This window comes from Diadema antillarum, unplaced genomic scaffold (assembly GCF_040938485.1).
Source record: "Diadema antillarum isolate AM-2024a unplaced genomic scaffold, OU_Dant_1.0 scf00000125, whole genome shotgun sequence".
NCBI classification, from domain to species: domain Eukaryota; kingdom Metazoa; phylum Echinodermata; class Echinoidea; order Diadematoida; family Diadematidae; genus Diadema; species Diadema antillarum.
In genome coordinates this window covers 1,615,719-1,642,160 of record NW_027271014.1, presented here as the reverse complement: position 1 = coordinate 1,642,160, position 26,442 = coordinate 1,615,719, and the positions used below count along the sequence as shown (strand labels likewise).

The 26,442-nt window shown below is 38.5% G+C and overlaps 1 protein-coding gene across 1 annotated transcript in view; it reads right to left on the bottom strand.

Moving 5' to 3' along the window:
- Positions 1–26,442, bottom strand: part of LOC139720274 (uncharacterized) — a 162,810-nt gene that overhangs the window by 5,645 nt on the left and 130,723 nt on the right. Inside the window, exon 18 of the mRNA XM_071631633.1 lies at positions 625–834. Within this exon, the coding sequence (XP_071487734.1) occupies positions 625–834 (210 nt within the window). The remainder of the gene's footprint in view (positions 1–624; positions 835–26,442) is intronic.

The following is a 26,442-nucleotide window of genomic DNA, read 5'->3' as shown; positions in this document are numbered from 1 at the left end:
ATTTTGGGATTTTAAGTTGACATTTACCCGCGATACTAAATCTGTCATGATCCTGAATGCTGCAATGCGAAGCCCGATTACGCTATGCGTATGGGGCTGCTGGTCGCAGTTAATTGCATGATTACTAAGACATGAGAGCACTTTGCGGCGAGTAAGTCTCACAGTGTTAGTTATATGAAAGGTACTTTAACCTGAAACACAAACTAAGACAAGGAAATTCAGGGAAACTTTTGAGGTACCAAAACGTTTTATTATCTTTAAGGTTAAAAGTTATTACATTAAGGGTCGATATTACTTTTAGGGTTGACATGTATTACATTTAGGGTTGTCTCCGGTTATTATATTTAGGGTTAAAATGTATTACATTAACGGTTGACTCGATTATTACATTTAGCGTTACAATGTATTACATTTAGGGTTGTTATTACATTTGGGGTAGAGGTGTATTACATTTAGGGTTGTTATTACATTTGGGGTAGATGACTGTATATTACACTAGGGTCGATATTGCATTTAGCGTTGATATTACATTTAGGGGTGATACAGCATTATCTTTTGCAGCTTGAAGACAACGACCGACGACAATTTGTACAGCTACGTTTCATTTTACCTAGAGCTCTTTACCTCGTTCGGACTCGAGAGGGTTTAGAGAGTTTTCCTTGCCATGCTTCACCCATCTCACCAGCAGTCCCAGGACAACATTGTCAAATTCTGGGTCAAGCTGTTCCATTTTAACACCCAACACTTCGCACAGCCGACCGGCTTCACTTGCAGGAATATGATGTGCCAGCTCTGTGAGAACCTCTTTACTGGGGACGCAGTCTCTGTATTGGCCTAGTAACAGGCATTAACAGCAAATATCCGTTTATCATTACACATAAGAAATGACCGAATGAAATAAAAGGGGTCAGTTATTAACATGATGAAGGAATTATGCTTGCTGGATTCATGTTGATATAATGTATAACAGTATTATTGTTAATCTAATGTAACTACTTTTATGTGACTACTTTATGTTACCAGAAACGTCTAAAATTTTTAACAAATGGTGTTGTTGTCTCTTCTATGCTACATAACATAATTATCGTAATGTCAAAGCACTAGTGATGGAATATGTGTTCTCTGATGTCCTCTTCATTGTTGTGCTCCATTTGATATGACTGAAACTTAGTGTAGCAAAAAAAAATGCTGAAAATTGCTTATCCAATAGTGGTGAGCCAATGGACTAAAATGCAAGTAAACAAAAATAGCGTTTTAACTTCTTTTATCAATATTATTCTCATTATTATCTTCATTGTGTATAAACACTCTATTATGCCTGATTATTTGTTCGTTGTATCTTAACTTTCATTCCGTTGCCTCCAATTGGCAATGATTGATACACCCAATTAGGGATCGCTGTTTGCTCAGCACCCCACCCCATTTCCCCTTGCTGCTGCTATTTCACTTTTTCCTTTCTTTATTCCTCTGTTGTTCCTTATCTTGTTTGATGTTGCCTCCCTATTCATCCTTTTCCGACCTTCAATGGTTGTCCCAATGGTCCTCAGGATCACGACCCTCCACACTGACCCTCCTCTGCCTTTTGTCTGTCCACCTTCTTGCTCTAACCCCCCCTTTTTTTTTTCTTTTACTTGTTGGGCTCCTTGCCCATGACTTCCCAACCTTCCCTTTTGTTTTCTTTGTCTTGTGTCCCTAGCCTGTCCCTGACTGTTCTTATGGTTTAAAGTCCTTATGTGATTGCTCTCCCTGTCTGTTTGTCGTTTTGCCTCCGACGAAGATTCTGCTAGGATCGAAAGCTCAGGCCTTTTTAACTCCATGACTGAAACTTATCAGAATTATTGCAAGAGAGTAAGACCAAAAAAAAAAAAAAATCTAGCCAGATATTACTGTAATTCCATAGTTCGAAAGCTGCAACTATCCATGTTGTTATTGCATTTTTCTAAAACTATGAATCATTTCCTACCAATGATAGGTAAATGCATGCCGAACAGAAATGTACAGTATTTTTTTTTCCAAGAATCCATGCTGGACATTGTCATTCCATATACCTTGAGGATAACTAGTCCCATATTGAACTTAATACACGGATAAACAGCAAACATTGATCAAGGTTTGTTGAAATAAAATGTTCATGAGGTGGTGATATTGGCTGCAGTCACCTCTGTGTATACAGGAAGGTGATGATGACTTGCTTACCAAATCCTCGCTACTGCTGTGTTTACAGATGTTAATGAGGAAATCATGATTACTATTAGTGACCAAGTTTATCTGTCACAAGTACTTCAATTTTTTGTAACACAATGCCAGTGTTTCATATTCTGCTTTCGTTTCTTTTTAAAATCATGTAAAAAAGGAGTGTTGGCAAAGATTGGTGCAGTGTAGGCAAATGGGATACATAAAGGCTATGCACCATCGCCTTATCTATTAGTGATTAGTGTATTACTGTTGTTTTGTCTTATAACAATATTTCCTGAAAAATGAGATATCTTTATTTTTTTCATTACTTCCTGTACGCCTCTAGCGGCTGATAGTTGACTTTATTGAAATCTGTGAAATAAACAGATATAAAGATGAAGAGTAATCTATTCTCATGAGTAAAGACATACCATCCCTTTTGCATTCAAATTCTTGAAAATCTGGTTGGAATATTTTAGGCATTGAAGAAAACACTATTTAGAAACCTCCCCTAAATTTTGAAATCAATATGGTCTTTATTTATTGAGTTAAATTGACCATTAAAATTCGAATATCTTTTTCGTCCTACGAAAGAGAAATACAAATCTAAACAAGAAGTCTAGTTTTGACAGACGTGTGTGATACACTTAAAATGTAGTTCATGTATGTGTGGTATGTTTTTATTTGCCATAGATAACAAAGTAAAAGAAGCTAGTGAATTCTTCCTTTCTGACCGCTTTAACATGCATATATTTTGTTCGACGTATAAGTATCATATTACAACCGCAGGATGATTATGCCGCTTTGCCTCGTTCACAGAATACGTTATACGGTAAGCACTTGGTACGTTATTTGAATTTTAACGGCTAACATCCTTCAAATATCACAGAAATGTTATAGCTTTACAATAGTTTTGTTTTTCTGGTGAAATACATCATGTTTTCTGCTATTTGGGCAGGAATGCAAAAGGGATGGCCCATCTTTTAGGGACATCTTGTTTTTTGAATAAAAGGTGAGCATAATATGGGAAAATTTAAGTCCAGAGATACACTTTCTGTGGTCAAGGTGACAGGAAATTGGCAATCTACATGAGTGTCACATGCCCTCATTTACAATTTATTAGGCCCTAAAAGTGCTTCATCTGTGATGCGACTTTGTCTTTTCAAGCTGACAGGTGTATATAAATATAGGCCTACATCCGAAAATTATAATTCCATGCAATCTATGACATGGAAACAAAATAAAAATCACCGGTATTAAGGTATATCACCCGTTATGATTTCCATTGCAACGTGCTTATATCCAGCCTCGAGCATGAGATCAGCCAAGGCGGTACGATGGTTGCAGTGTGGTGGACACATCATCTTCCTCCACTCTGTCAGCATCTTCATGTTCTCCTGGATCTTGCCTCCTATTCGAGTTTGTGTATTAGTGTAGTGCTCAATGCCCAACATCTCGGCTAGCTTGTCAGGTTCAATTCGTGATGCCACGGCCATCAGATCGCTAGTACTCACTTCGTAATCTGTTGTGACATCATGGGCGTGAAAACAGTAATTGGATTACAGCGTAGCCGTTCGGCTAGGCTATGGCGTCCGTGTATCATATATGGCACTGCTCGGTGGATTTAAGGAAACTAATCGTTTCATGAATTTAGCGAGCCGGTTTAGGGACATTGAAACTGTAATTCACTCTATGTCCACTTTGACAGTAGTAGGCCTAATGAGAGTAGGATACAATGACAGAAGTTTCATCGCAATTGGTCATGAAATATTATGTTAGTGGCGAACATCTTTCACGTTATTACTCATGAAACACAGACGACAGCCTCAGCAATATGAACATTACATTGCCTTTGCCTAGCAAGTCTCCCAGTTACACAAACGCAAATAAAATAATTTCATACAAACGTTGACATTCTTCTCATCAATTACGGCCATTTTTTTTTTTTTTTTTAAAGTTAAGAACTGATATTTGTATCTGTGATTCCGGTATCATTTTCTCGGGAATGCGTAAGAAGATGTACCACTCAGTTTCACATTCGATATGAATGAAGCGTCAAATGTTGTGCTTATATGATCTTATATTCATTTCAGTCAAAATTCAGTCAAGATGGCAAATAATCAAACAGAAATCCTTGTCTTTTGAGGAATAGTAGCCTGTAGATTACATGTGCATATAGGCATTTTTCTTTTTAATTCTTGCATGAAATCAGAAAGAATTCTAGCAGTGACAATTTAATTTAAGATGGGTATTGAGACACAGGCCTCTGGCCATACTGAATTAATATACAGGATTGATGTCATTTATTGTATCAGCAGTACGCATGCCATCATATCCATTTTTTCTGTGAAATATCACATGAAATATATTATGATCTCTTCCCCAATTCACGGATTAGTTATCATTACACAATTATGTTCATCATCAGATCATGAGTTAATATTATGATATCATTTCGCACTCTAATTCGGAGTGATACAGCTTTATTCTACTTTTTTCTCTCATTCCCAACCTTGGCAAAATTACCACAGTATAAAATCGTCAAGAATATAGAGTAAAATACTCAATTGTTAATTGATTTGTTCTGCAGTCATGGTATCATCTCCAAACCAATACGATATGGAACGTTGCGTTGTCAATATGCCTAATCTATTATAGGCAGTAAATTGTCAAGGCGCACAAACGTCTTGTAATCGAAATGGTAGTAAATCAACATGTTTCATTCAAATTGTACTATATTTTGGTTACTTTAATACGATAAATGTTTTATCAAATGTTCATTTAATGTTACTATTGCGTACAAGTTGTTCTACAAATAGGCGCACATTTCAATTTTAGGGTGAAGGGTGCCGGGGTGTCCTTACTGCGCCTGATTAGTAGAAGGGCGCTGATGGAAATTTAAATCAGAGAACACGATTGCCACGTTATATTCGGCTTCATACCTGCTCTGAGAATCTTAAGAACATTAATATAGGTATCTATCCTTTTAAAAGAATGACTAATCTAAATATGAATAACTATTCTAAACAAGTTGACCAGAGATTTTAAAGGGCAATCTCAGTCTTGCTTTAGAAATGCTCTTTTTTTTTTCCCGACAACATCTACTTACCAAAATAGACTGTTCGGGATATGTGCCCGTGACCGCAAAGTCTCAGTTCCTTGGGTAGGGCTGACCTAGTCTGATAATCCGGAGATGTCTTCACCTTCTCATACTGTAGTCGTATAAATTCATTTGTTCCCTTATTGCTTGCTGCTGAAGAACAATCCTTTTGGAATTGACTCAAGCGATGCATGGTGTAACCCAAAGCTTCGGCGAATGGGTAGACATCTTTCATAAGTAGGCGCATGGCCAGTCGGGGAATCTCAGCTTTGATGGTTACGCTATTTCTCACAGCAAGAAGCCTCTCTGTGAACATCCAAAACACGTGAAACAGCGTATGAACAGACTATGACGGCATTAATCCGTTGGCTCACTACCATGGCAATACATATTCATATACACGCATAATGCCAATTACTATCCTTTCACATTCACCACCTGCATGTCATGTTTATGCCCCTTGGAAAAATAAAAAAAAGAAAGAAATGAAATGCGAAATTGAAATATAATTCAAAACCTCTGGACATCAACAACATACTGACTTCATGAGGAACCACAAGTCAGCAATGATTGTGCTACGCAGATTGATGCGCGGCCGTCAGATGGTAAAACGGTCTAACTCGAAAATGTGACTTTTTGAGGTAAATTCACTTTCCGGGACATGTAAGGGTGCTCTTTCCAATAGTGCTATCGAGAAAATCCCATCATGTCTTGTTTTAGAGATAATTTTCGCTATCTTGGCACTTTTTTTTTTGTATTTTCCTTCAGATTTGATGGTAAAACAGTCTATCTTTGAGTTAGCATATTGTCGGTAATATCGTTTGGAGGTAAAAATCTTTTACATAAACCATAATATCTTTCTTAACTGAGATTTTTTAAATCATTGCTGTCAGATGGTAAAATGGTCTATCTTCGAGTTAGACCAGTTTACATAGTGTTTGTGGTCTATCTAGAAGATGGACCATTTTTCCATCTTACGATGTGTAGCGGGAGTGTATACATGTGCTGTGGTTAAACAGTCTATCTGCACAAAAATCTCATTTATTTTATAATTAAAACCCCAAATAAGCACAAAATTCTTCAGTTATCAGTGTTTAATATGCTTCTTCTTGTCCCATTGCTAAAAATGCATTATACCCATCTCCTAATAAAGCTCAAACCTCTAAATTCTAAATTCATTTTTCTCAGAACAGCAATTTTCGAGATAGACCGTTTTACCATCTGACGGCCGCGCTGCGGTGCCGCGTTGGTAAAGGTGGAAGACGTGTATTTGATCACTGCATCATCGAAAGGTCAGGGCAAAACGGCATTGTAACACACATTTTGTCAGTCAATGTCACTTGTCTATTCGTTGTCTGTGCGGACATTTTGGGGCAGTTCAATACTTCACCTTGAACAACCCCTCCCTCCCGTACAGGACGGTAACCAGGACCTGGTATCATTCTGTATAGTGTAATCCACCCGAACTTTGTATCATTACGCCGTCGATCTGTCGGAAGCGATATGCCAGTCGGGATGTAACAGACGGGCAGTAGGGTGTAGTCAGTTCCCCGGGAAGACGACAAGTATTGAAGACAGTAACATGTGTTCGGAAAGGTGTTGTTTTATTCATGGAGCTAAGACAACTTTGGCAGACTCCTAACACAGAGCTAAGACACACTCAATGTTCACTCATCATTTGGCCAGTACGTCTATACGCTAACTGTACCCCTGTACACTGTGTCATCGCTACTTCTATTTCTCGGACCCAACAATGTTGCACAAGTATTTTGCTAAAAGTCAGACCAGGTAATGAAACAGGGCCGCACGCAAGATTTTCTGAGCCATTTAAGGGCATAAAAGCATGTGCATAAGAGCGACCCTTTCTCAGTTACAGATTACCATACGTAAGATAATTATAGTCTGGAGTATCATTGATAATGACTTTTAAAAAAGGTATCTAGGTAAGAAAATGTATAGTCAGACAATACGTAAATAAATGTTAAAAATAAAAATGACTGAGAAAAAAAAAGTGTGACAAGCGTGGTAAACCACAACTTCATCAAGATCACGAAGATGGACCATGGTAAAGGCATATTTCCAGAGATGTTTCGAGTACTTGAATGTAAAGTAAAGAACATGTGGCATGCAAAGTCCCCAAGAATTTGACGAAAATAACTCTATACCAGAAGCATGACGTCAAAAGTCTGAGTTAATTGCTGAATGACAGCATTCATATTCGTCTAATTCTTGAAATATTAGGGCTTATTTTCTTTACTTTGGTTGATCTCAGTAGCATCATGATTATGTTTCATCATAAGCAAGAAGTCATACCTAGCCTATTCCTACACATTTATATTGGTTGCGCAAAGATGTGGAAGAGGTTTGACAAACTCACTGGTTCTTGTTTCCCTTCTGCCTGCTATGCATTTGTGTCTTTATATATAAATGCCTTATGGAAATGCAGCCTACACGGTGTGTAAACATCGTCAGCTGACCGCAACGGGTGAATAAGCCTCAATCAAATTCACACCTAAATACTTATTCACAGGCCCTGCCACGCCCTATATATATTCATGTTTTGCTCTTTATACCGACAACGGTATGGGTGGATAAAGGCAGGTTTAATCCACTCTCCGAATGATGGGGACATATCGTTTTTCGCTGTTTGGAAATGGGATACCTGCTGGAGAGTGGTAGGTGTAGTTTATTCATGGGTTTTATGAAGTGTTTTATAACGAAGATAAACTTTATCATGACATTACAATAGTTACATGGTATGAGATGATTGCATAGTCAAAGTAAATCGTGATGTACTATGAAAAAGATATGTGCAAAAAAGTAAAAAGAAAGAGGTCATCCTTTCAGATTTCAAAAAGCAAAAAAAATAAAGTTGTTGCAAAAATATTACAGAAAAATATTATTTTGAACTAAAGAATTCCATACTATTTAAATACAATAATCTGTTTAAGCAAAAACGAATGTACACATTATCTATTGATTTAATGACTGATCGAGTTTATCTTTATTTCCATTCATATTTCAACAGATTTCTACGTCAGTCCAGCAAAAAATTGTCATTCGTTACATGCAGAATAGAAATAAATAGACAAACAAAGACACAAACACACACACAAACAAACACACACAATATCTGCTTCTAAAAGGCTTCTATTGGAGATATAGAGCATGAAATCCAAGACCTAAACGCAATGCACTTATAGAACAGAAGATCGTTTTACCGTATTTGACATTTATCTTTTTCAGGATTCCCCTGATCCTCTTTCTCTGTCCTTTCCTCCTGTCGCCCGTCTCCCGTGCAAGCGCGCTAACTATTTCCACATCTTTGGCCGACCCTGGGTTTTTAAGCTTTAAGTCTACAGCGATACTTCTCACCGCCTCTGGGTCCGCATACTTCCTGATGAGTTGGATTTCCTCCCTGGTTATGTTGCTAACTGAATGAAACAAACAAAAAAATAAAATATGAAAAAAAGAAAAGGGATAATTTCGCATCCGTTACTCATCGTAACGACTTTTAGGTAATCAAAACAACACTGTTTTCATAAGGGTAGATTAGAAAGGCGATTGTTTTCACTTCAGTGTGTTCTTTCTTGGCAAAATAGCAAAAGACATCTTGAAGACAGCAATAAATCACTGACATCATCAATTCCATCTTACCGTTTAATCGCCTCACATAAGATTTGTATCATGTATTACATATACTCAGTGTTATGTCTCGTGGTGTTTGTAGATTGATGTTTTACGGGGTTTTTTCCCCTTCAATTAATTACAAGAAATGGTCATTCTAGAAGTGGTCTACAGAAATACTCACCTAACCCCACATCTTCTTCTTCTGTGCTGCTCGCTACATCCATGTCTTCATGTTCGTTTTCTTCCGTGCTATGATCTCCTCCTTTCGGCAAGAGGGGAGCAGTAAATTTAGGGGAAATAGTGTAAAGCAAAACAATAGCAGCAACAACAGACACGAGCAGCCTAGACAACCTTGTATATGCGAAAGGCACGATGGGGGTGTAGGGAATGACAATCCACTTATTCTACTGATCATACATATACAAATAGGCAAGACCAAAGAATATAAATTCGATTTTTCTTTCAGCAGGCAAATATTCATTGCACAGCTATGTACACAATATCCAATAATATACATATAGTAGAGGCTACTATGTCATCCCGTGAGATTTTTGTGGCTAACTTTGTCAACGTCTTCAGCCGCCATTTTGAATTTCAAAATGGCCGCCATAGCAAACTGTATTTTGACCCATATTTCATAAAGTGAGCATTGTAGAAGCTTCAAATTTGGTGCAAAATGCATGGGTGTGATGTCAGACACTCTGATATCTCTTTTTCTGATATTGTAGATTGTTTTGATACAATTTGTAGGCTGCCATTATCAATTTCAAAATGGCCGCCGTAGCAAACTGTATTTTGACCCATATTTCATAAAGTGAGCATTGTAGAAACTTCAAATTTGGTGAAAATGCATCGTTGTGAAAACAGACACTCTGATATATCTTTTTCTGATATTATTGATTGTTTTGTACAGTTTGTAGGCTGCCATCTTGATATTCAAAATGGCCGCCATAGCGTTTTTACCCATATCTGACGTTGTTGTTGTTGTAGAAGCATCAAATTTTCAAGAATGCACATGCTTGTCGTGTCCAACGTTCCAGTACAGCTGTTTCCTAATTGTGGATCATTTGATATAGGCCTACTAGGCCACCATGTTGAAATTCAAGATGGCCGCCATAGGAAAGAAAAATACTGTGGTAAGCACCTTAGATGAATTTGCCCAAATTGTCCTAGTTAGACCGAATTCATTCCCAGGTAACGCAGAATGACAGCCACCTCTTGATTCAAAATGGAAACCATAAATTCAACATTTAAGGACGAGGTTCAACAGTGACGTCATCAAGCCATGCTGAAGAACAAAATCTGTGTATTGGGGGGGGGGGGCAATACCACTTGACCATGTAATTTGGGCAAGCGTGTAAGCGTTACATCCCATATAGCCAGGCGGATATATGCGGTTCGCGAAATAAGCGCTAAAGTGTTTTGTTTCTGCCTCTCAGGCAACACATTATTTTGCGTTGTGGAACCTCGTTAATGATTATATCTAATCCAAGTCAATACATATTTGTACATAAGAAAGCATTGATACAATTGAAGGTGATCTTCAAAAATTTGATGCTGCCTCGAGAGAACGAAGACAAACAAGGAAATGTCTCGCAATGGCAAGAAATGTTATGGTCACCCTACCAGGCATGCCATTCACAAGCTTGTTTGTTGGCCACAAACTGAAAAAAAAGAAGGTTTGCTATATATATTTCTGGAATAACACAGAATTGATAAAGAATGAGTAGGCTTTTTCCTGATTGCCCTTGATCGAGTTATCTCCAATTATTAAAACTTTCAAAATGCTTTGGTTGTACAGCCAATGATCCTAAAACTACAAAAGAGCAATAATAGCTCAGTTCTGTGGCGCTTTGCATGCATCAGAATTCCTCCACAATTTAGAAAACCATCACACGAGGGTAATCTTAAAAAATTGTCACTTCCTTGAAGCTGATAATGTGGTGTTTGGCAGTCAGGTATCGGAAACATTCAAGGGTGACATTCTAGGAAGAGATAAAAAGGGCAGTTTTTATGTCCTGTATTCCCTAAGAATTTTTATCTGAGAGAATTAAAATGCATTAATCTCTGATCCATACATTCAGCTCATGCAAAAAAATAAAATAAAATACACCATGCAGGATTGGATCCAAAGTCATTAAGCTTAAGAGGATCTCCAACTTCTCACAACATTTCTACTGGTTCTTTACAGTCTGATAGACCTGTCATTACTTAAGTATCGAAAGGTGAAAGTTCTAAGTAATTCCACAATCACTCTTCATCTCATAATTTCATTGCCTTCTCCTCATTCTCGCTAACAAAGGTTCATTTTTCCTACCCATGCCTTGTAAAGCCACAAAACTGAGCCAAATAAACAGCCTGAAAAGTTGAATTACTGAGCAGTCCATCTGACACAGAGACCACATCATGGAAAGAAAAACGGGATTTATCAAAGATGCCATGGGAGCCGTCACCCGTCAGTCACAACAGCCTCATTTCATTGTGTATATTAGATGCTACTTCAAGAGCAGGGGGAAAATTGGAGATGTTGATGATTATTACGTAGACACGGACAATTCAATTCTCCCGATGGGTCTTGTAAATTTGCTTTACTTACTGCATTGCATGTTGTCTGCTACATTACTGGAAAAGGAAGTGATACACAATTGACATTATGGAGAGATTATGTTCTCCAGTTCGTTGCGAAAAAAAAAAACAACAACAACCAAAGGTCTGCTTTTTCATGCCTTTCAAGGTGTTGGCTGTAGTTTAAAATGTGAGGATATCTCAAAGAGCAGATGGATGAAGAAGTATCTAAACCTTGAATCACGCAGAATGTGCAATGACACCGTCCGTGCCTTCCAGAAGTTCGGCGTGGATAACTTCAACCAGGACATTAATCTCTGGCCTTACCTTCGTAGAGTCTTGATACAACACATCCAGAGAGTAACCTCGTAAACTCTCACAACCCAATTTGTGCCTCTACTACAGGGAAATGTAATATATTACATTGTAGTTATTTCCAGAGGGTATGTACTGTTCAATTATTGTAAATTATTACCTATACGAGGTAGTTCTGCGTGGCAATTACAGTTGGTATTTTGCAGGGTCGGGAGTTCAGCAGGCGACATTATAGCATATCACGAGCATCCGGGGGTTTTACATTTACAGTGGACTCCTGTTATAACGAAATCCTCGGGACCGGCAGTTTTCTTTCGTTAGATCGGAATGTTGTTATAACTGAACAAATGAACAATATAAATACATATAGTGGATGACATTGCAGCTCAAATTTTTACTTCATCATAACCAGAATTCTGTTATAACCGTGGTCGTTATAATAGGAGTGCACTGTAAAACAGGGAGGTGGGAAGAGAAAGAGTGGAATCTCTCTCCCCACCTCCCTGCTTAAACATTCCGATCGACCACAAAAAGAAAACATTCCAGGACGTCCAGGGTGTCAGGTACACGCACCGCTGAAGAACGCTGATAAATCAACTCATACAAGGTCGACCACTTACAGCAGCACTAGGCGTCAAACAATGACTAGTCCATTTGTGCTCAGTAATTGCACAGTGACCATTAGTTTTACAACTCTCCAACTTTAAACAGGAAGTAAAAATAAAGTGTAAGAGCGTTCAGATGTTTGAAGTTTGCCTGTTACAACTACATATGTATCTTTGAAGTTGGAGTTGAATGATATACAATGATGAACAATTTTGCAATTATTCAACATGTTGATGGTCTACAGGTAGTCAAATGTGGCTTGATCTGTATCATAGTGTATAGCCGTATTCACGTATTTTCTTAATTTACCTAGGGGATAGGTTATAATTATGATATTGACTGGCCTTTCTTTCGGGAGGTACCAGATAAATATTGCCCGCACTGAAAACATAATTGCCCTCGTCTTCGACTCGGGCAATATGCTTTCAGTTTGGGCAATATTTTCTGGTACCTCCCTCTGGGCCAGTCAATATTATATAAATGTTTTGAGCTTCCTACACCAACGATAGTCACAGAATTTATTATCGTGCTCATAGCAAGAAATGTAAAAGTCATTGTTTCTGGAAGAATTTAGAACCAATTGTACCCAGTGCACTGTAGTACACAAAAAAGTACCGCCGTAAGTGTTGTTACTTTAAAAACACATGCAGAGAATGAGCCTAGAAGGCATTTTTTTAGGTGACTATCCCATGAATTTTTAGAGTATAGGGCTAATATTGTAAACTATACAACCAAATCGTCTAAACGGGGCATTTAGCCACACAGACACAGTTATCAAGAGGCTCTTTTAAAAGTCATTTGTTTTGACATCAGAATCACATGATTTCCCATTCACAAATTCTACCCAAACCCTATGCTTTTAAAGAAATGTTTCCATGGCAGCCGTTTTGCATTTCAACATGGCAGTGTACCTACAGGACTAGGAAGCACTTCCGCCTACCCAATTTACTGAAGTGATTGACTTACACATGAGACACGTGTTCCAGCGTGCTTGATCTGTAATACAGCACCAAATATGGTCGAAATCCATCTTGAATTTCAAGAGTAGCAGCCAATACGAACAATCTATTATTACAGAATGTATATGCCCAATGTGTGAGCTATTTTTTTTTAAGAATGCACACTGTACGCCACCATAAACATTGATATGTCTAAATCTTTGCTTGTAACCAAAGATGATAGCTGAAAAGCAGCCATTTTGAATCTTAAGATGGCAGCTTCGAAAGTGATCTGCAATTCTAGGGAGGGGGAAAATGCATCTGAATGTTCATCATCATGAGCTCGGTTTATGTCCGAAATGTGAACATTCTGTATTGCTTACAATATAAAATATGGGTTAAAATATCCATTCTGGTATGGTGGCCACTTTGAATTTCAAGATGGCCACCTTTTATATCAAAATGAATCATCGTTTCAGTAAAAGATGTTTCATAATGTATACGTATGCTCTTTGCCCAATATTAGAACCTTACACAATACATACGATATGAGATACAGGCCCATTTACATATGTTACGGTGGCCATTTTGAATTTCAAGATGGCCACCAACGAACATGATCCATCATTTAAAATCAAATGTATATATTAGCATGTCTGACATCATAAGCATGCTTTTTGCCCCCAACTAATACTTTCCATAATGCTTACAACCTGAGATATGCGTAAAAATATATTTAGCTATGGCGGCCATTTTGAATTTCAAGATGGCTGCCTAAAATTGTATCAAAACTTTGTACAATATCAGAAAATGGTGTATCAGAATGTCTGACATCATAAGCATGCGTTTTGCATCAAATGTGCACCTTCTATGATGCTCATATTATGAGAATTGTGTCAAAATACAGTTTGTATGGCGGTCATTTTGAAATTCAAAATGGCGGCTGAAGACGTGATCGGAAACAATGGAACCAAAGTTTTTTTTGTTTTCTTTTTTGATTCAGCACCCCCAAATTGACCAAGTTAGCTAATAAAATCAATTTTGGCACGAAAATCTCACGGGACCCAATATTTCGACATAGCAGACTGTACTAATAAATACGATTTTATATGAATAGCCTAAAGCCGGCCACACAAACACTGACAATGAAAGATTATGATAATACATGTAATAAAATAATGATTATTCTAACAATAACAAAAATACTTATAATCATTATACTACTATAGGGCTTTAATAATGCTTCAAACCAAATAACTTTTTTTTAAAATAAAAATGAGTTAAACTGGTTTTAAACTCATTCACTGTAAGTGCCTATATTACAAACACGCACGTGGTATACTCCGGAAAGACATTTAAACACTAGTGTTTGACGTTGAGAACTTTAGAAAGGGTACAGCGTTTCAGATGATGACTTTAATTCTCCAAGTTCCTGGATGTACACTGCTACTGTGCTATCAATAGCACTGCATACTATTAAAACGGTTTGAACATAATTCTCTCTTTTAGGGGTAACAAAAATGTACCTCACATTATAAAGGATTACAATAAGAAGAATGAGACTTGCAAATTGATCTAGCACATGCAGTTTGTGCTCATTTAGATTGTAATTGCTTGTCAGAGAGAGATAATCAATTCGTGTAAAATGAGTGAGTTTTTCCAGTACGTTGTAGGTGTTTGGGCTGTCAAAAGATATTGTGCAATACCGAGGAAAAAGTGAAAAGAATGGTGACAAACATCAGAGATATATCACACAAAGGTGTGGAGTGAGCCAAACCAAATTCCCGTGTTCCTTGCAGAAATCAAAAGGACATCCACGCGTTTGAAGCTATCTTTTTTTTCCCCTTTTTCTTGCACATCCCTTCTCCGTTTGTGTCAATAGGCAGTGCATAAACTAAAAAAGTACGTAGAGACAAAGATATTTGTAACTGATACACTAATTTCTTTAAAGAAATGCTGCGTACGTCTAAAAAACAAACACATTTCTATCATTATTATTGCTTTCAATACGATCATCACTATCATTATCATGTCGGTACGTCTACAAAAAAGAAATGCAAGACAAAATAACATTATATTCGAATGGCAGTGATCTCGTTTTTATAGGGCATTGCCCGATACCTCAGTTTGAAGTGTCCATTCCAAAATGTCTTAGATTATTGTTTCCCCAAACTAGACTTTTGGGGTTTTTTAACAGAAATGTATCAGTACTCCTTAACAGTAAATTATTCGCGGTATTCAATTTTTGTGACAAAACTGAGAAATCAGTTTGATTCCAAAGGTGCTAAATCCAGTTAGACACACTCAGAAACCAGTTTGCATGATCTTCTCAGAGTACGGAAAGACTGGCTAGCTTCCAACAATAGCCGAGAAGCCATGCAGATGGCCCATCTATTGCTCGTTTATTTGTTGTGAAATGCTTTTTTTTAGCATATATGACCTATACTCGTTAGAGAAGTTGATAAGAAAAAAGAGAGAATGTGGAGAGATAACAAATCTTTCTATAAAAAACACATAACGTCACAAAAAAATTAGTGATTAAAACCGCATTTTCTAATCGTACGTCACAGTGCAGCTATGTTTCCCCCGAAAGGTGGTAAATCAACAAAGTTCCCAAAAATTTGACTTCTTTAAAAATCTGTTTAGACACGCAGACTTTTGCAAAGCATATTTTCTCCATCCCAATGTGAAGTTCTCCTTATGAGACATAAAGGCATATCATAAAAAGGAGTTAGAGGCATTATGAAAAACATATCTAAGTTTTTTCTCCTTACCATCCAAAGTGGATTCAGCATCCTTTGTAAAGGAAGCGTGCTTTAACTGCAAACAACGATGATACACATTGTATGAATTATATCAGACATTCTGTATATTGTAACTCCAATCAAATGGGACCGTAGTCTTCCTTAGTTTTCCTTTGGCGTTTTTTATTTTGCTTCCCAAGACCAAAAAAAAAAAAAAAAAAAAAACGGGGGAGAAAATAATATTTCTATGAATGTATGTATATTGTTATATGACGGTTGAAAGATAGATGGATACGTACTTGAACTATCTACGTTGTCCCCTCTGGCTACTTTCACGTCCTTTCCTTCCACGGGCCTTTGGAATTCAAAGTTCTCGTTAAGTCCCGATGTCTGACCATCATTTTGAGGCATCGATGTCTGACCAGCACTTTTGGGCATCGATGTCTGACCACCATTTTGAGGCATCGATGTCTGACCAGCATTTTGTGGCATAGATGTGTGACCACCATTTTGAGGCATCAATGCTGATGTACCTGTATTGAAATATACAGAACAGTACCATCCGTGACAACAGAAACAACAAACATAGGGCCTTCTCAAAATAGGAGCATGTGGGGATTCCATATCTTTCACACTTAAGAGCCTAAACGTCAAAGTCGGAGATCGGCAGAGTAGCTTAATGTCCTTTGTAATTATAAATTCCGAAATGAAAAAAGTCAAATAACATTGAATGCGTTAATTTAAAAGCGTTAATTGGAAACCCATTCCTTCCGGCAAATTGGATTATGTCATGGATAAAGTTACATTAAATGTCACACAAATGATTCCGTGCAAAAAGCGAAGACATCCGTTTCGACTGTGCGCAGCACGAGAAATGCTTGTCTTTCACTTTTTTACATTTTCGGTGAAGAGGAATAAGCTATCATCAACAAGATTGTGAAATTGAAAAAGACGAGAATGTACCCCCGTATAATACGAGTATATATGTACCGTTTTCGCCTTCTGTATAGTTTTTGTTCTTCTTTTTCCCTTCCTCACAGTCTATTGGATCAGATTCCTCCTCAGTATCCTCCATCGTTTGGTCGTTACTTTTGGACATCAATGGGACTGTACATAAAGGAAAAAACATTACCAAAAAGCAGACATAAAGAAAATTTAACCCAAGTTCTATAATATGTTTGTTAATTTTGTTGGTTCTGAAAACACTTGGTTTAAATACAATGAAAAGAAAAAAAAAGAGGAGCAACGATTCTAGGTATTCTAATATTTGCACCTGTCCATAAAAGACTGTACTGGTACATTGTTACTCGTCAGGAATATACTCTTCTTAAAAAATGAAGACAATGCACATTGATACATGTTTATAAACATGGCTTCCTGCACTAGTTGTAGTTAAGTGATTTAAACTAGCACTATATCTAACTGCTTGCAAGTAATATCTATTTTCTTTTTTGTGCCTTTTGTTTCTATTTGTCATGTCTGGGGCCTGTGCCGTTCAAACAATTCCAGTTATCATTATCACTATTGTCACTATCGTCATGACGAAATATGTAACTTTCATTATCATTATCATTATTATTGTGTGTCTAATATCTTAATATTTTAATTCTTGTGTTTCTAACTTTTACCGTCCAGCTTTTCAAAACCAACAAAAAGCCGCAGATTAGGATATTAAGAAGCGAAATGTTTCGTTTTGGTTCACCAACTCAATTTTCTTAGGTCTGTCATACCTTAAAGATGAATCTTTTCCCTACATATTGTCAAAATTTAATGGCTTAAAACAAATCCAAAATCAAAGTAACAAAAGTTTTCTGGCCCATTCCGTAGTCGGACAAGCGCGCCTATAGGCCCTCTGTTTTTTTATTGATCCTTTTGCGCAGCATGCTTGAGTGACTCCACTCTCGAATTTCTTTTTACTCCTTTTCCATGTAACTGCACCTCCAACTTCTCTTATTCTCTCTCTCTCTCTGCCTGTGTGTTTGTCTCTCTCTCTCTCTCCCCCTTGTTTCAATCATTTTAATGGGTTGGGACGGTCTCTATTAATAAGATATATATTATTTCAAAACTTACAGCTTGGTCTTTACAATTATGTAGAAAAGGGGACATTCATTTTGGCTTGCTTTTTTTGTGGATTTTAAAGCTGCGAAGTTACAAATAATGAAGACGCATTCCTTAGTGTATACAACGTCAAATAGAGCTGTACACTGACAGGGAAATCACGACCTGAACTTGCTGAATATTATTAGGCATACATCCTACAAAATATAGGCCTAATAACATAAAAACAAAATAAAAAAGCCATTTTCACATGATGTTTCCTTTTGTGGTTCATTGGCAGCATTGATTACGCAATTAGTAGAACTCCAGGCATCCTGTAAGGCCTAAGGTGAAATACAAAAAGCTGAACACAAGAACTACAGCACAACAATGTTACTATTTTTTGTTTGTCCAATATCACCAATGTTTTACTCGTTATATTCTTTTAGTTACACCTACTGCCATTATTCTTTTTAGATCTTGCGTTTGTTTGTTTTTTTTTGGGGGGGGGGGGTGGAATGATCGTATCTCTGAAAATATCCGATTTTCCCCATTTTTGGATGTTTTTGAGGTCCAGGTAGTACTGTCATTCCTTTTTTTTTTTTTAGACTTTGCGTGTTTTTTTTGTGTGTGTGTGTGTGTGTTTTTTTTTTTTAGGGTAGAAAGAGCGTATCTATGAACATATTCAAATTTTCCCCATTTTGGGAGGTTTTGGGGGTCCAGATTTTAATTTGGTCTGGTCTTGAAAATCATTTATTTTGCGTTTCCGAGATACTACGTGTTATCTTCTCAGTCTTAACACATTTTCTTTCTCATATTCTGGCAAAAGGGTGTATTTGAAGAGTTGCCCAGACCTGAATTCAGCTAGAGTGTTCATCATCTAGGCAAAACCGCACGTATTTTGATATACTCCTTTGTGGAAATGATAATATGATTTCTTTTGGCTAGCGATTGGATAAGAGGCATACATTTCGATACATCCCTTGGCCAAATAAATCATTCCTTGTTGAGTCTTTTGGCAGAAGAACGTATCTATAGATGCACCAGTCATTTCTCCTTTCTTAATCAAATGTTTTCAACAGCCGAATGTCTTGGCAAAGAGATGTATTTCTAAGTAAACCCTGATAACAAGTCAATTATCTGGTATTCTACGATATTTCGGAACATGGGCTATCTATTCTATCATGCATGCGAGGAAAGCCCACACTCTGTAGTCTGCATTATACTTTTGAAGTGTTTGTCCATATATTTGATTTGATTTGATTTGATTTATTTCTGCTTAATTCCGTTACACCAGATATTATTTTGTAAAAGTCATTTATGACAAATAGTATATTGACACACAGTTTTTAGTACTAAAATAAACAAATGCAAACAGCTTAGTAACCGGGGAACTTTAATAAACAGAAGGGTCTCCAAAATAAGCCGAGGCTTGACGGTATAGAGACCCTGTACTTAGCTACTCTTGATAGAATATATGGGATAAGGGATAGAGAAAGGGGAAGGGTAGAGGGAAAAGGGAAAATTACAGAGTGTATGTATGTACCACTCCAACTACTTTACAACAACTTTACAGTAATGATAATAAGTAACTCTGCTATGAAATTTAAGACGCTCAGTTGCCTTTGCCGTAGTAATAACCGAATAAGCAATATGAAAATAGTAATAAATAGATACAAAGCAGTCTTACATGTGATTATCTGACATGAAATAACGAAATATATCGCGGTTAAATGTGCACAGTAATGGTAAGGCACATGGTATACATACATACATATACAAGCTCTTTTTATTATATACATTATGCACATATCCTATACATACACATACATACCCATATGTATAACATACGGCCCTTTGCCTCAACAATGAAGGCGTATCTTTACGTACGCCTGTCTGCGTAACAATGCTGAAGGATTTTCGAGGAGTGTGTGAAAATTAATGATATCCCTTTTTTTTCGAAAGTTATCAACGGGAATGTGTACTGAGATTGTTTAGGCAAAAAGGAGCACGTGCACTTGCTTATGTTGACCGATCTATAAAAGTCTACAGCAAGACAGAATATAAAAAAATCAAATGTAACATGTAAACTAAACACCACATGAAAACTGACTTAAAGCACAAAATTTAAATGCCTTTGTCAGTCAGTGAAAATATCAAAACCTCAAGCTCGACTTTCTCAACTGTCGGCACTGTGAAACACAGGTACATCCCTTCGCTAAAACACGGCCTTTCTGAAGAATGTAAGGAAACTTTATTAGAATTTTCAATCACATGAAATAACATCTATGTTAACTGTAAATTGACCACTAAGGTAGGAAAAGGAATTTCATCTATAACGAGCTTCAGCAAAACTTACTCTTTTCAGACTGCAATTTCTCGTCTGATTCATTTTTGACATTTTTTTCGTCAGCTGCAGAGGAATCCCGAGCTTCACCTGCACGGCCTTTGATGGAAAAAGTCGTGGAATATGTAAAAACAAACAAACAAACCAATAAACAAACAAACAAAACAAAACAAAACAAAAACAAACAAAGTTTTCTTCAGATTTGCAGTAGCATTTAAAAAAATGCAATCATATTGGGCGTTATAAATGTGAAAATATGATTGTATTGTTTTGGGGGAAATATTGCAGTAAGTCGCCCCCAAAATTACAATCAGATTTTCGAATTGATAACACCCAATATGTTCAACCTGTCTAAGTACTACTTCAGGGTCTTAGAATATAACATCTTAGCTCTATTTTGCAGAAATCCCCATTCGATTTGTGTTTCATTGAGCAAAGACGGAAAATGAAAATTTTTTGTTGACTTTAAGAACACCACATGTGTGTGCATTTAGAGATACCTTACCATTGAAGTTAGCTGCTGAAAGTACGGCAGAGAGCTAACACGTTTTTGCAGCATCCGGTTTGGTCCGCAGAGACAAGAGTTTGACTTGTGGTCCTGAATTACGCATTAGAGAGGGCTACACCGAGCTTACAGTTACTGATGCATTCCGTCATAGAAGTGAGTTTCATATTTTTGGTTCATATATATCAAATAATTATTGTGTGTGCTGAAAATGAGCCTCAGAGTTTGTTGGTAAAAGAGCAAAGAGGTTGTTCAATAGTCACATGTTATAACGCATACGGTACGGTGCGTACCGTGTGTAGAGGCAGTAAAGTGAATTCAGTAGACGCGTATGTAGTCTGGGTACAGTGCGCTCGATAGAGGTTGTCGTATTAATTGGACAAGTTGCATACTCCATGAATGAAATTGTTTAATGTCTGGATGTATGAAAGGTTAGTTTAAGAGTGAAAATATGAGTCATAGACACATCAAATGAGCAAAGGGTTTAAATGGGTCTGAAGTCAAGATTAGATTTATATCAAGGTCGGGTCGCATTACTCGAACAAGGTTCTCAAAAGAAATAACGAGCATGAGGCAAGGTTTATTTGAAGAAATGGTACATCATTTAATAATGAACAACGCAAATGCAAATTCCATACATATTTCTTATTTGAGGAATTTGAGCATTAGCTTTATAAAGGTTGTAAATCAATTCGGAAGTTGATTGATTGTATACACAAACAGCAACAATAATATGAATGAGTTGAGTGTATTGAATAAGACTGACAAGTGTTACATGCCAGTTTATATTGCACTTAATACTCATATGTAATGTATGTAAGGAGGTTACATGGAAAAATACATGTAGGTGTATTTGATTAGAATTAATACACGATTATATAAATAGGTTTGCTGTTGAAATGCAGTTGAAATTACTAGGGAACGAACAACATCTGGAAGTGAGTTCAATGCAATACATATGCAAGTTAGTATTTTTTGTGTTCTATCCAAAACTAGAGTCATTGTTGGTATTATGCACACACAATTGAGAAAGGCATTTTCAGGCAACAGTTTATGATTCAGAGTATGTACATGAATAGTAGAGTGCCATTCAGAGATTTTATGCATGGTTAAGCCCTGTGACAATTGTGAAGGGGTATGTTGATGGGCAACTCATTTATACATGTACTAAGGACGCTTTCCTTTTTCTTATTCATATTTTTGCAGATTGAATAAAATGTGCAAGCAACGCCAGTCGGGCTTATGTAGACTGGATATGCACTTATGCAATACATGCGGAGTGTATTAGGCCGAATTCTTTGGAGCTACCGTGATCCATACATTCAATTTCTTCAGCTCTCCTGGGGTCTGGTGTTCCAGAGGATACAAGATGGCGGACGACGCTAAAAGTTTGAAGCACCGACGCAGAGGAGCCAAGGCTAAATTCACGCGTCTTGGCAATGCTCTGGACTTCATACTGTCAGAGAACCGTCCTGTTTGTGAAGTTTCAGAGGCTTTAAAGAGTTACAGCGAAGCCTACGCAAGTCTTCAGTCACAGCATGAGGCTTACACACAGATGATAGAGGATGATGCAGAGTTCGAAGCCGAAGAGAAATGGATGGAGGATTGTCAGAAGGCATTTCTCAAGCTTCAGATTAAGGAGAAGGATTACTGTCAGAAAGAGGCAGAGCATGTTACCACACAAGTCAATGAGGGTAACAATGTTAGAGAGACATCGCATGCTGCAAGCAATGATGTTCATGAGAGTCCATCCCCTGAGGTACCGGCGACAGTAACCTCACATTTCAAGCTGGAGAAACCAAAGCTGCCCAGGTTTTCAGGAGACATAAGAGAGTATATGATCTTTAAGGCAGATTTTAAGCATGTTGTGCATAATAGGTACAGTGGAAGAGATGCATTGATGGTTCTACGGTCATGCTTGACTGGAGAAGCCCTGCAGCACATAAGAGGTATTGGTCAAGATTATGAGGCAGCTTGGAGCCAATTAGATCTCATCTATGGAGACCCACGCATGGTGGCTGATGCAATCCTCAACGATATCTCCAGATTCGAGCCATTGAAAGGCGGTGAGGATGAGAGGTTTTGCGACTTCGTGAACTTGGTTCGAAGAAGCTACCACACACTGAACGAGGTAGGGCGAGATAATGACATGAACAACAGTCATATGTTAGCTGTAATAGAGAGGAAGCTAAACGAGGATGATAGAAGGCTATGGTTTCGGAAACAAGATGAGGAAACATCGCAGACCCTAGAGTCCCTCTTGCAGTGGATGGAGAGTGAAATGAGAGCAAGGATGCGTTCCTCTGCACCAGTGAGGAATGAAGCAAGGTCGAGGATGCCAGTGAGCCAGGTATCGGCTTCAATTCCTGCCAAGGTTTCAGAGTTTCGATGTTGGATGTGCAAAACCAAGGATGGGCACTGGACTGATCAGTGCAGAGAATTCATATCCAAGCCACAACAAGAACGTCTGAAGTTAGTAATGGACAATCATGCCTGCTTCAGTTGTCTCAAGCAAGCAGGTAGAGAGCACCGCATGAGCACGTGCAAAAAGAGGAGGTTATGCACTGAGAGTTACAAGGGGCAGCCATGTAAATTCTACCACCATCCACTTCTTCACCCAGATCAAGAGATGAACCAAGTCGGTATCGCCACAGTTGGAAGTAAAGAGGCGATTCTTCCTATCCTCAAGGCTGAATTTATGAAGTCAAAGACAGAAAGCAGAGTGGGAAATGTGCTTTTGGATTCCGGAGCACAGATCAGTAAATATGATCAGGCAAGGATTTGCTGATGAATTGGATCTGAAAGGGACCAAAACCACAATCACAATCACCAAGGTGGGAGGAGAAACCGAACAGCTACGTACAAAGTTGTACAAGGTTCCTGTATGTGCTATTGCTGGCAAGAGGGTGAGCACCATATCTGCTGTAGGACTGCCCAGTATTACTGAGGAGATACAGGACGTTGATGTTTGTTCTATAGCTGAGAAGGTAAACTTGAGTGCAAACGATGTCAACAGAGGTAGTGGTGAAGTGGATCTGCTCATTGGGATCGACCATGCAAAGATGCACTTAGGAGAAACTCGTCAGAGCGGTAACGTAGTAGTACGGAGGTCCCCTATTGGGTGGGTTGTGTTTGGAGGATCAGGAGTGAATCAGCAAAACCCACGCAGAATTCTACATGTTCAGATATCTCCGCCAGTCGATTTGTCAGATTTCTGGAGTACTGAAAGCATGGGAGTACGAGCAAGTGATTGTCATTGCAAGCCTGTTAACATGAGCAAAGCAGAGAGAGACGAGTACAACTTAATCTACAACTCTTGCGAAAAGGTGGGAAACCAATGGAAAGTTCCATACCCATGGAAAAAGGACCCACATGATTTGCCAGATAACAGAGTTCAAGCAGAGAGGATGCTCGAGTCTATAGAGAGAAAGCTGGCAAAAGATCCAGAGTACGCTGATGTCTACAATCAGCAGATGACAGACATGGAAAAGATGGGATTTTCGAGAAGGCTGACGGAAGAGGAGATGTCTGCTCATAAAGGTCCTGTGCAGTATGTGTCCCATCATGCTGTCATACGTCCAGAGAAACGAAGCACTCCAGTGAGGATTGTGTTCAACGCATCAGCGAACTACCAAGGCCATTGCTTGAACGACTACTGGTTGAAAGGACCCAATTTGTTGAATGATCTGTTTGGGGTCTTGCTTCGATTTCGAGAACATAAAGTAGCAATCTGTGGTGACATTTCTAAAATGTACCACAGAGTGCTCATGACGGAAGAGGATCAGCATGTTCATCGATACCTCTGGAGAGATATGCAAACTTCTAGGAAGCCTGACGTGTATGTGAAGCAAGTGGTCACATTCGGAGATAAGCCGGCAGCAGCCATAGCTCAGGTGGCACTGAGGAGAACTGCGGAAGAAGGAAATTCAAAGCATCCAGAAGCGGCTATGGTTCTTGAGCGTGACACTTACATGGATGATGTTTGCACGTCAGTCAAATCGTCAGAAGAGGCAAAGGAGTTAACCAAGAACATTGATGCAGTTCTAGCTGAGGGTGGTTTCAAGGTTAAAGGCTGGCTTTCTAACATCCCAATGAAAGGCGATGAGACTAAATCAGATGAGATGAATGTCCTTGAAGCGTTGACGGAGGAGAAGGTGTTGGGCGCTGTATGGAAGCATGAGACAGATGAGTTTTCATACCAAGTGAAGTCAACTCTGCTCCAGAGTGAAGCTGAGAAAGATGACTCACGCAAATGGACTAAGAGGCAAATCTTAAGTCAAGTTGCCAGAATATTTGATCCGATTGGTTTTGCCTCTGCTTTCTTGGTGCGAGCCAAGATAGGCATGCAGCGTCTTTGGCAACTTGGATTAGACTGGGATGAGGAGCTGCCGCCTAGAGAAAATGCTGAGTGGGTCAAGCTATTCAGAGAAATGAAGGAGCTCAATGAAATGACGTTCCCAAGATGTCTAACCCCACCAGAGGTAATGGGTTTGCCCAAGCTGTGTATCTTCAGTGATGCTTCGGAGGATGCCTTTGGTGCATGCGCATACCTTCGATGGCAGATGAATGACAGCGACCAGTATGATATCAGATTTGTGGCTGCCAAATCAAGAGTAGCACCGTTGAAAAAGTTGACATTACCCAGACTTGAACTTCAAGCGGCAGTGATGGCCACTAGACTGGATGAAGCAATCAGAGAGGAGACGACACTGGAGATGCAGGATACAGTTTTCATGACTGATAGCATGATAGTGCTGGGATGGATTAGAAGCCAAGCAAGGGCTTTTAAGCCATTTGTGTCATCCAGAGTAGGAGAGATACAGAGCAAATCCAATCCGCAACAGTGGAAACATGTAAATGGCAAGGAAAATCCTGCCGATGATGTATCCAGAGGGGTGCCAGTGTCAAAGTTGCTTGAATGGTGGAGAGATGGGCCTAAATTCCTTCAACTGGCTGAGGAAGAGTGGATGTGCAGAGAAATCTCATCAACAAATGCAGAAGAGAACAAAGAGAGGCGTAGAGCAGAACAGGTAATGAATGCAGTTGTAACTCCAGATTGCTTGGACTGTGAGAGGTACTCGAGCTGGAGGAAGTTAATAAGGGTCACTGCATACGTCAAGAGATTTCTTCACAATGCAAAGGCCAGGTGTAAAACAGGCAGTGACGCAGCAGAAGGTGGAAGGAAAGGACCTCTCAATCTATCAGAGTTAGAGTCTGCTGAGCGGTTCTGGATCAGAGAGGTACAAAAGCCACTGCATGCCAAGATGAAACGAGGGGAGTTCAAAACGCTGAGCCCGTATGTCGATGACGGCACCATCTATGTCGGTGGCAGAGCGGGAAGGATCTTTGAGTCTTACGATAACAGGCATCCTGTGCTGTTACCAGTTCAGCATAGGGTATCGAAGCTCATCACACGACAAATTCATGAAATTGGCCATGATGGGGTGGCGACTACTGCGGCTAAAGTGAGACGCAAGTAC